Below are 11,386 nucleotides of genomic sequence, written 5' to 3'. Positions count from 1 at the left end.
GAGTAGGTTACCTCCTTCTCGAGCTCGGCTTCCTTTCTCCTCTACCGTTTTGGCTCAGTGCAATCTCAGGGGGACGTGATGCAGGCTCTTTCTTCCTTCTCCCACACACAACAGCATTTGCTAAATAGCCTCATCAGAACAGGATGGTTGGAGGAAAAAAAAAATCTATGAAAAGAATAATAATGTAGGTCCACCTACTTTTCTGTTTAGGTGTAACATGAAGAAACATGTGACCCAAATGCTCAGCTCAGTTGTTGCACAGAGAGATCAACTGAGCCCTGTTATTGATCCATTTGCTTTGGTCTTTTCACACAATTTAATAACAATAAAAAGAGCATTATTAAGTATTATCAGGTTTATCTTTTTCACTACATGCATTTCGTTCAAGCTGTCATCTCTCGACTCCAGCTGTTCAGTTTTAAAGTTACATCTATCAACCGGATTCCTGTAAAGGGACAGGATGACTTCTTGCTCCTAGAGTAGCTATCTTACCTAATCATGTGATCTGCAATATTGCTCTCACTTCCTTTTGTTTTTATGGGATCAATTCAGTTATATTACAGGCAAGATTAGACCAGAGGCAGGGAACTTGTGAGACTGTACTTTGAGCATGCTCAAAATGAAATTGTAAGCACACTAACATTTTGCAGCAGCAGAGCCAACGGGTAGCATTATACAACATAGAGAGTGTCTAGTCACCGCACACAATCATCATAATTGGAATATGACTGAAACGATCCTATAAAAACAAACCAGAACAAGGAAGTGAGTGCGCTTTTGCAGCTCACATGATTAGGCAAGACAGCTGCTCTGGGAGCAAGAAATCACAGGTGCAACCTTAAAACTGAATAACTTACAAGTTACTGTAAGCACATTGTAAGAACTTTGGATTGAAAGGTCGTCAGGCAATGAGGAAGCGCGTGGTTTTACTCATCACATCCAGTTTGAATAACTCTGAAAAGTGATTTCAGCTCAAGGCTTCATAAGGAGCTATCACTAACCAGTGGGTGACATCAAGGTTCACCACTTATAACTTTTATACTGTCCATGTTTCTACAGTTATTGCTCCTATCAATCCTCTTCTGCTTATCCTTATCAGGGTCACAAGGGGGCCGGAGCCTATCCCAGCTACAAAAAAAGGTAATACTACAACCAACAATTTAAACTGCCATTAAAGAATTTCGTGTTGCATTGAAAAAGTTATTATATGAGTTCTCATGGTGTAGTCCTGCCCAGACAATCAAGGAATAGAGATATTTTGACCCACATAAAATAAAGTAATGTGATACCAGTTTCTGTAACACTCTGATGAGCTCAGCCTGGCAATCCCAGAAAAAATAGTTGTGTTTAACTAGCTTAAATTATGGGTTCATAATTTAGCTAGTTAAACACCAGACAGAACTGAGGGTGAATGGCATTATTTTTAAAAGTCTTAAAGCACCAACTGAATGATTGAGTCACATTGAATGAAGTGGAACATAAATGTAGATGGAAGTCGGTGTGAATCTTTAGAAATAATCCCTCAAATACACAAATGCCCTCTCTTTGTGGCGCTAACCCTTTCAAATAAAATCAACCAGGAGAAAAACAAGACGATCCACTGTTGAGAAGGTAAACTTTATTGGACTTTTCACTTGATTGAAATGTACGAGCATGAAAGGGAAAAGACAGAATACTCTATGGAAGGCACAGCCAGAGAGATGACTCCACCATTGTGTTTACACACCAGCAGCAGCAGCAGCACGCAATCGAAGGCGGGCACTTCATCACCACAAACATGTGCTTTTAACATAGTTCAAAAAGGACGCTGTAATATTGTGCTCATTTTCGGGCGCTGTGTTAGAACAGCTGGAATTAATGCATTTTTATTTATGTGCATTTATGTGCGTTTGAGTGCGTTGTGTGTCATTATTGTGCTAAGGCGGCTCCTTCACTCGGTGGTTGAGTTTCGAAGCTCCTTTCAACTGTTTTTATTTTATTCACCAAGAGTGTGCAGGCAAAAAAAAGACACATTAGATCTGCCAGCCCCTGGCTCTGTGTGTTTCCCATGGTTGCTATGGTTTGAATAATTAAGTGACAAAAAAGAGCAGTATTTACAGCAGACGCGTGTAAATCAGTAACATTCCTTCATCTGATGAGCATTATGCGTTACACTTTGAACGAGAATAGGAGATGTAAGCAGCGTATAGAGGCAGCAGGACAATTAGCAGGAGAAGGTTTGAAGGTTAGATACTGCGAGTTATGGGTTATAGTATTCAACACATTCATTTACACCAGTAGTTACCACAGATAGGCACAACTTATAACAATAACTGTCCTAATGGTTATCAGGTACGGCATGTGTAAAGTTTAACTGGGAGTGAAACAAATACTGTGCAATCACACTACAATGCATTCAGTTAACAGCAAGTCGTTGTAAATCCAATCCTCCAGCACAAAGACCAGTAAGATGAGATCATTACTGAGAAATTTTAAAAAAACAACAAAACAAAATACCTTTAGCACTTTGGTTCCTCTCGTCAGCGTCAGTTTTCCGCCACCCATCCAAACAAATTCAGAACTGCGCACACGCACACAGGCACGCACACATATGCAAAAGAAAGAAAGAACTGCTACCTACAGTAACTATCTCTAGTTTGAAGCATAGTGGAGAAGTCCAGCTGTGCTTTCTCAATATTCCCAGAGGGTGGCGCTCTCCAGGGAGTCTGCACTCGCCTTGAGCCCTCCAGCATGATCCCCTTTGAGATACTTCCCCCTCAGAGTACGAATGGCCATCTTGTTGAGGTCACAGAACTCGAGCAGGAACTGGACAGGCGATGAGTCGCCACACACAATGGCTGTGCCATCTCCAAAACACCAGTACTTCCCCTGGGAGTCTGGACAAACAACACACTTAATGAGGCTCGGCAGACACACAGTACACAAATTTAAGTATATGAATATATTCATTTAGTTTAAGAATTCAAGGATATTTCAGATCATTTTATTTAAATGTTTAAAATACTTTGGAATCAGAATTTGCTGGCCAACAATACAATACCAGATGAAAAATAATGCATCATACTGGCTCACTGTCAGGCCTGAGTATGATGGTTCAAATGGGAGATGGCCCCGGGTGAGTGATCCATACAGCTATAATGGCTTTCCCATTAGATGCTTAAATATTGACTTTCCCTTAAGCAGGGTGGGGTTGAAGAGGGTTGGGTTGTGGAGAACACTATTTTAAACACAATGGCAAACATCACCACATTCATTAGAAAATCAAATCAAAGCCACGAGACAAGAAAATGGAGGCATTGTTCATTGAACCATCTGAATCTGATACAGGCTCTTTTGCTACAGAGGTTTCAGTCAGCTTCTTTGTCTCATTCTAGCACAACTGCTGTGTTGTGTAGATAGCTTCAGTTATATTAAGTACATCTTTGACAAAATACTAAAGATAACTGCAGATTTCCTTTTATCTACATTAGACCTCACTCCCTGGAAAGTATTCAAATGCATTAACTAGTCTCACATAAGTCACGCTCTGTGACATCTATTAACAAAAAAACAGTATGACCTGCCAAAACAACACATTGCATCTAAGTGACACACAATTTTAGTGTTTTATTCAAACCGTTACCCACCTTTGAAGGAGTAAGCACCATTGTGGAACTCCAGCTGAAAAACATCGCAGGATGCTCGGTTGGAGTCTAGGGTCGCCGTTCCAGCTTTTCGAGCCCCGATGAACCCGTGCTCCCCGCGGAGGACGATGATTGGACGGTTGATGAGCTTCATCAGGAACTGTTCAGCCTCCCCTGAAGCGAAAAAACGATTAAGATTGGACCGAACTACTCTTGGCCTCGTTTCTTAAAAGCACCTTATGATGGTATATGGGGGCATTAGAGGACGTGGCATGGGTAACTCGAACATGTGCGGAGGCACCATTAATGCTGAACCATAACATCTTTTTTCACACATATTACATTTAATATGTTGATATGATGTGCATCAAAGTTTTTTTGTTGAAAAAGTTGTATTTGGGAATGTAAGGAGCATGGCTGACCTGCGCTGTCAATGGTAGCAGCCAGCTGGCCGTTCTTCTTAGCAGTCACATACTTGCCGTTGGCTGCACGGATACACACACGGCCATCACGCCACTCCAATTCAAAGTAACTATTGGCAGACCTGAAACACACCCACACAATAAACAAGCCAGTTATTCCACTGAATGTTGGTTATGCATTAAATAAAATGGGTGTTAACCAACATTCAACATTATATGGTGTGTGTGTATGTGTGTTGTTACTTGGTGGAGGCAGTGCACTGCAGTCCTCCAGAAGCTGTGAGTGTCCAGTATTTTCCAGCAGCGGTCCTGAAGGCACACTTCCTGTCCTCACGGCTCATCTCCAGCTGAAAGACTTCCTGGTCCCCTTCCTCATCCTGATTGGCTGACAAGTCCATGCCTAGAAAAGTGGGGCAGACTGCTGTCAGCTTTCATTCTTGTCTCTGGATGTCTGACACTTTCAAACCCTTCAATTTATGAACTTTCTCCTGAGAGACTCTTAAAGACAGAGGATATCGCAAACTCACAAAGATCTGGGCCTTACTGCACCCATTCAGTGGATTCACCAGTCCTGAATGGGACTAGATAAGAGAAGAAGAAGTAGATGTGGTCATGTGAGCAGAGTAACGATAAAGCAGAAAGTTTTTCCTCATCATTAAACGTATGATTGATCAGTTTAATTCTAATGTGTCGTGATTACGCCGTATCCTCTAATGAACATCTCTGCTTATGATCCATTTCTCAGCCTCCTGACTCAAAGCACATACACTCCAACTATATGCTAAAGATTTGAAATTCAAAAGCAAACCATTCAAATCAAGTGCTGTGTAAAAACAAATGTGTGTGTTACATAGCCATATGTTAACACGCCTTTGGAAAAACACTGCTGATCCAGTCAGCTGTTCCATGCAGAATCGTCTGCTGCTGATCACGGGGATGACCATTGAGTTGGAGCCATGTTTGAGGTCAAATGACATGTGCCACTTAAACATTCCCCACTTTAAGCTGCAGTTAATTTCACTTCATCTGCGAGGGGAAATAGCTACTTGAGTTCACCCCTGATCTGGTGTTTTTTTTCCTCCCTTTTTGTTTGTTTTTTTGCTGGACAGCTAAATTAAAGTGAATTTATTGAAGCTTAATTGTTTAAAAAAAGGCAGCCATCTGCAAATATAGGCTCTGAGACTAAAACCAAAACAATGAGCTAAACTGTAGAGCTGAACAATAATTGTGAGTTCATCAAAACAAGAAAGAGTTCAACCATAAATCAAATCATGAATCAAATACATGTGCTGTAATGATATTTGTCTAAGCTTTTTTGGGGCGAGTTGCCAGTTTTGCAGATATAAGCGCTTTTCCTAGAATATAATGGAACTAAATGGCACATAAAAGTGCCAAAAATACATTTTAAAAAGTAAACTGCAATGTATTTTACATAAATCATGACATGGTTGCTCAGAACAAATCCACCAACCTTATAATGAGCAATTACATGAAGGGACTGGTATTCCACCATATCCCTCCATAGAAGGAATCATGTTCTTACATATGAGGAGATGTTGGTGACACCGTGATCAGATTTATTGTATTTGGATATTAAGTTTAAACCAAGCATGAAAATTGAGAAGAAAGGTGATTCAAGTAACCATTTACAGAGAAGATAAATTACAGAGAAACAGCAGTTCTCTGGGCAAAAATGCCTTGTTGATGTCAGAGTTCAGAGAAGAATGGTCAGACTGCTTCAAGCTGATAGGAAGGCAACAGGAAGGGCACCTCTGGACTGTACAGCATAGAAGATCTCACTGAGTCCCAGTCCTGTCAGCTAAGAACAGGAAACTGAGGCTACAATTTACACAAGCTTACCAAACCTGGACAACAAAAGACTGGAAAAAAGCATTTCTTACTCTGTTGAGTTTCAATTTCTGCTGCAACATTTGGATAATTGGGTCAGGATTTGATGTAAACAACATGAAAACATGGATCCATTCTACTGTATATTACCGGCTCAGGCTGATGGTGTAATGGTGTGGTGGATATTTTCTTGTCATACTTTTGGGCCCCTCAGTAGCAACTGACCATTGTTTAAACACCACAGCCTACCTGAGTATTGTAGTTGAGAATGCCCATCTTTTTATGACCACAGCTTACCACCACCACGTCACAAAGCTCAAATCATCTTAAACTCAAATAGCCTCCACAGTCACCAGATCTCAATCCAGTAGAGCACCTTTGGGATGGGATGAAATGGCAGAGGCCCAACATCTCTGCAACCCACATCGAGACAACATATTTTGAATACCAGAAGAAGAAACGTGTTAATATGTTTGAATATGAACTTAGTGCAAGTTTAACACATCTATTGATAGGGAAAAGACAAAGACAAAGAACAAAAAGATTTGACCAGTAGATTTCTTACAAAGACACGAAACTGGACTCAGCCTCGCATTACATAAAACCAGTCCACCTTGGAAGAGTTCAGATAAAAATGTCTCTGTCCTCATTAATGACACCCAAGCTGCCAGCTAACAAAATGCTTGCGCAATGCCCATATTGAGCCCACTGAACCATTAGTGGTTAGTACAAATGCAGCAGCACTGTTATTTCTTTAACAAAGAAAAGAAATTGTGATGAATTATAAGTCCAAGTCCCCTGGTCCTGCTTTCCATCAGCCTTTCAATTATGGTCACAATTGAGGTCACAAGTCACTGCCTTACATACACTGACCTCATTCAAGCAAACCATCCTCTATTTCCCCTGGTATGCTCTCTGTCTCTCTCACACTCACTCACACACTGATAAATCGCTGTTAATGTTGTGCACAGAATCAATTAGAGACCGGGAGGCAACGAGACAATGGGGTTGCATGTGGGATAAAGACCCACATTCAGCAGACCTGTGTAAGGCACACCTCGCTCTTTGTGGCCCGCGTTCTCTGCCTCTCCACCATTTTCCCATTGTCTCCAAAGCAAATCTGCCCTCGTTTTCTGTCTGTTCTGAGATAAAGAACGATGCACAGCTGCAGACTGAAGCTGACCCCGGGCCAGCAACCACAGAGCAGGGGTAGAATTACTGCAGGAAAAATGTTGAGCTGGGCAGGGACTGGCCCAAAAAAAAAAAAAAAAAAAAAAAGGAGGGGGGGAGGGGGGGGCGATAATGAAAAACACATGGTGTGGGAGGAAAATGAGCTAACGGGGGTCTCTAATTCTGCTCTACTTTTTCATACAGACATGCAACAGCTGCCTCCTGCTGTGTCCAGCTATGCGGTGACCTCACGGTGAAACTGCATTTCTTTTACTTGGTGTCTCTTGGCTCTGTGCAGCTGTACAGCCTCACCTTGCCTCGTGGATACGTTTCTCTCGTTGCCTGCAGTCAGGACGACCTGCGCGTGGCTGCGCTCCAGGCCGAACTGTTCATCCTTTCCCACCCGGGTGCTCCTCCCAGACTTCATAGTGCCTGTGGGGCCTACGGGGGCCAGGTAGCGACCGTTACAGTCGCGGAATGCCACTTTCCCGGAGTGGAATTCCAGCATGTAACCGGTATCCTTGTCCGTTTTGGTGGACAGGCTGCCGTCGTTGCGCAAAAAGCGGTTGTCAGAAGTCTCGAGGTGGTAGCGCTGATCGCGGTACACCAGGGTCACAAGCGAGTCGACCCCCCAGGGGACATCCCGATCTATTGACACCTCCTCCCGGGCGCTCAGGTGGGCGAAGCGCTTGCGGGCGAAGCTGTAGAGGTTGACCTGCGGGTGCACGGCCAGGTGCATGCTCCATCTCTCCGCCGGCGAGGCGGTCTGCGCAAAGCAGGTGATCCGGTCCTCGCTGCCGCCGAGGAAGCGGCCGTAGGGCTCGGACTGCAACGACCACCGCCCGTCCTCGTGCACCGTTATGACGAAGCGGCAGTCCCGCTCGCGCGTCTCGCTGTCCGCGGTAACGTTGCCGTCTTTGTCCGTGGCGAGGTAGCGGCCCAGGTGGGACAGGAGGAACACGGCGCTGTCGTCTTCCCCGGTCTGCTCTAGGGTCCACGTCTGCTTCTTCTTCAGGCTGCTGGCCGAGGCATTGATTTTGAAGCCGAATGTTTCCGCAGTCAGATACTTGCCCTCGCTGTTGATGAGGCCCAGAGGGATCTGCAGCAGGTCCCCGTCAGCGCCGTTTGAGGACATGATTGCAGCTTGACAAGAGGAGCAAAGAAAGGAGATGCTGGTCTTATAGAGAGGGATAGACAGACGGACAGAGGGAGGGAAAGAGACTGTGGGGGTGTTTGAAGGAGAGAGAGAGAGGGTGCTGCTGCTGATGGTGCTGATGGTGATCAGTGTCCCCTAACTGGGTAAAAATCCGGACTGGCTCGCTGGAGCTGCAGGAGTTGCAAGCTTGTGAGTTTTTTTTCAAGGCAGTACACGCCCCAGATACAGATACAGGCAGAGGAGCTGAAGGGAGATGACTGCAATTTTGACAAACCACTCCACCCCTGCACTGATCTTCACATAGCCCTACACGTATATAACCTATATAACCAGTATCATCCACACCATCAGCACTAACTTTTCCATTCCTCCTGGTGAGCTCTGCTAGGTCCACGTGGATTCACCACCTAACAGATTTGGTATGTTTGTGCTGGAAAGAGGCAGAGAAAGGCTATTTTCTGACAATTTCAGCATACAGAAGGTCAGGTGCTGGGATCTCTTATGAGTCAAATGTCCCCTCTGAATCTGATGTGGGGTAGTTTTTAGTATAATGTTCTCTTCCCCCTGTAGTTTTCACAAAATCTGTGCTGAAAAAAATTACCAAACAAAAACTACTGAGTGTGAAACAATGCAAACATTGTGTTTTCACACGTGAAAATCGTAGAGATCAGAGACAAAAGTGCGAATTTACTCAGTTGTTTCCCTTCATTGTAATTCCACCCATTTTCCATCCTGTAGTCTGATCAGCCCTTCCGTCCTTCTCCCCCGTGGTTTGTCATAACTTCTGTCTACACATCCACCTTTATTTACTCTGAGAGAGAGAGAGAGAGAGCGATAACAGGCGGGTGCTTATCCTTTCCTCTCGCCCACTACCCCAGGAGAGCTTTCTAAGGTATAAAAAGCTCCACGAAAAGCTATATGAAGCTTTTCTCTTTGCTTCTTCTTTTATTTTCCAGTAGTTGAACATATAATCGATTATGGTAATGGTGTTTTGATTTTGTACTGCAAAGTTATCTTCCTCACAGCTATAAGCCAGTGAAGTTTTCTCACAGCAGCTTTTCTTCTTCCTTGTAAAGCTAAAAACCATTAATTCCTAATGTAATTTGAGGATGTAGTTGAAAGATGGGCTAGTTCATGAACAGTTCACTTTGCATGCATACATTTTCAGTTGCTTGGTTTTAATTTAGGGAGATCAGTGGCTTGCAAAGTTGCGAACGTTGTGAAGAATTTGTGTGCTGCTGCGTCAGTAACCTGATAAAAATCAGGAAAATCTTTGACAACGTTTCACTTTAAGCTTTTAATCTTTGATAACTGTAAAACAAACGGAGGTTTTTTGATTGTTATCTGGACAAGATGAGCATTTTGATGGCACTACTTTTGCATCCCATGCTTGGATCTGTATTTATCATTAGTTATGGCTTATATAGATAAAATAATTAGATAATTGGTTATAAATCGCTAAAATGAGTAGCACGATATACCCTAAACAAAGAGAAGGGGTAGCAACAGAGGAAAAGAATCCCAGATTTGCCCCACCAACAACATTGTCCAATGAAATGAACATGTAGGATAAGCAAACCATGAAAAGCATGGATTTTATATGAGCTTGTGCATATAGTTTGAAGCGGGAGGTTGTGCAGAACATGAAACCTGTGCTGGGACACAGCCTGCAAAGTTAGTGTGGAGGTGGGATATCTCGGGGGGAGGATTTCTTACAGCTTGGACTACATCGCCCCCATCTGGCTTTTTAGAGAAAAGCAGCAAGGACAAGAATCGCGGAAAGAAAAAAAGCAAATTCATCAAGTTAAGGAGAGTTTGGGTGTTTTTCATTACCTAAGAGCAAAGTCCTTGACTCTTGGTAATGAACACTGAGTTTTGTATACTTTTGAAGTATAATGCCCGTTTGCCTGTATTTTAGATAGCTCGTGGTGAGAAAGTGTAATGACTCAGCTTGCTCAAATGATACAGTATTTACTACTCAAGTAATGTGAAGCATGAGTTTTTGGTTCACTTACAGTGCTGCGTTCACCCCCTTCCCATTTAATCACATGCCAGATCGTCAAACAGATTTTAATATTAGACAAAGATAATCCAGATAAACACAATATTTTATATTTTTTATTTCTTTTTTTAAGAGAAAAAGAACCAAACCTACCTGGCCCTATTAAATCATGAATTACCGGGGTTAACTACATTTTTTTGTAAAGTTCAGTTCCACTAGCCACAGCCTGATTACTGGCAGAAGCACTGAATCAAGTTAAATGACAAAATGAAATAGACTAAAAGATCTCATAAAACAACAGCTGAGAAACAAAATGATCTACAACTATCAGTCTAGATGGTGCTACAAATTTACAGTTTACACCATTCACAGGCAGAAAGGTTTTCTATCAGGCAGTTTTCCTTTCATCCTTTTATTTGGATAAAAACAGAAATTCTCTCTTGAGAAGGAGAGACTCCAAAGGGAAATTTTGATATTTAAGATCATTGTTTGAGGACACCGGGCATCATGGTGGTCCAGTGGTTAGGACTCTTGCTTCAAAGCAAGAAGTTGCTGGGTTTGAATTCACTGGCTGGTAGGGGTTCATGGTTTCCCCTGATAATCTAGCTTTCTCCCACAGTCCAATGGTAAATTGACCATACCTGTCTAGAATATACCCCCTTTGCCCTGTGACAGCTGTGATAGTTTCCAGCTTTAGTAGGTGTTGACCAAAATGAAAAGACATCTAGGATTTTATCGTGGATGCCGTGTAGGAAGTTTGAAGTCTTTATTTGATTATAAACTATGTGATTAAGTCAAGTTATTCAGCAGACATCTGCCCCTCCCTGAGCCTGGTTCTGCCGGAGGTTACTTCCTGTTAAAGCGGAAGAAACCGCTGTTGCCACGTTCATGTTCAAAGTGAGTCATCTGATTGTTTTCTCTGTATCATTGTGTTGTTGTATTTTTTGTATTATTGTAGGGTATCTACCTTTGAATATAGAATGCCTTACGATGACTGCTGTTGTGTTTTTTGGTGTTACGTAAATAAAATTGAAATGAATTTTAATTATACCATTATCATCTCTGTGTATATGAGCAAATTAGGTGACTGGTTTTATTCTAAAGATACAGACTGGTGAAGCTCTCTAAGAAAAAACTACAGCTGCACGATTAAATGGGTTACAAT

The 11,386-nt window shown here is 42.6% G+C and overlaps 1 protein-coding gene across 1 annotated transcript; it reads right to left on the bottom strand.

Moving 5' to 3' along the window:
• Positions 1-1,604: 1,604 nt before the first annotated feature.
• On the bottom strand, positions 1,605-11,328 carry LOC116323513 (fascin-like). Its single transcript, XM_031743861.2, has 5 exons — positions 7,376-11,328; positions 4,289-4,445; positions 4,046-4,167; positions 3,627-3,797; positions 1,605-2,876 (listed from the first exon to the last, which is right to left on the bottom strand). Exons 1-5 carry the CDS (start codon positions 8,196-8,198, stop codon positions 2,671-2,673), a joined length of 1,479 nt encoding a protein of 492 aa, XP_031599721.2. The 5' UTR covers positions 8,199-11,328; the 3' UTR covers positions 1,605-2,670.
• Positions 11,329-11,386: the final 58 nt, after the last annotated feature.

The sequence above is a fragment of the Oreochromis aureus genome, linkage group 6, assembly GCF_013358895.1.
Source record: "Oreochromis aureus strain Israel breed Guangdong linkage group 6, ZZ_aureus, whole genome shotgun sequence".
Taxonomy (NCBI): Eukaryota; Metazoa; Chordata; class Actinopteri; order Cichliformes; family Cichlidae; genus Oreochromis; species Oreochromis aureus.
This window is presented reverse-complemented; position numbering and strand designations above follow the sequence as displayed.

Excerpts from the sequence above, each read along its gene's own strand:
- LOC116323513 (XM_031743861.2), bottom strand. The coding sequence starts at position 8,198 with ATGTCCTCAAACGGCGCTGACGGGGACCTGCTGCAGATCCCTCTGGGC. Across the intron at positions 4,168-4,288 it reads CAGTGCACTGCCTCCACCAA|GTCTGCCAATAGTTACTTTG; the intron begins GTAACAACACAC and ends GGTGTGTTTCAG. Across the intron at positions 2,877-3,626 it reads TGGTGCTTACTCCTTCAAAG|ACTCCCAGGGGAAGTACTGG; the intron begins GTGGGTAACGGT and ends TTGTTTGTCCAG.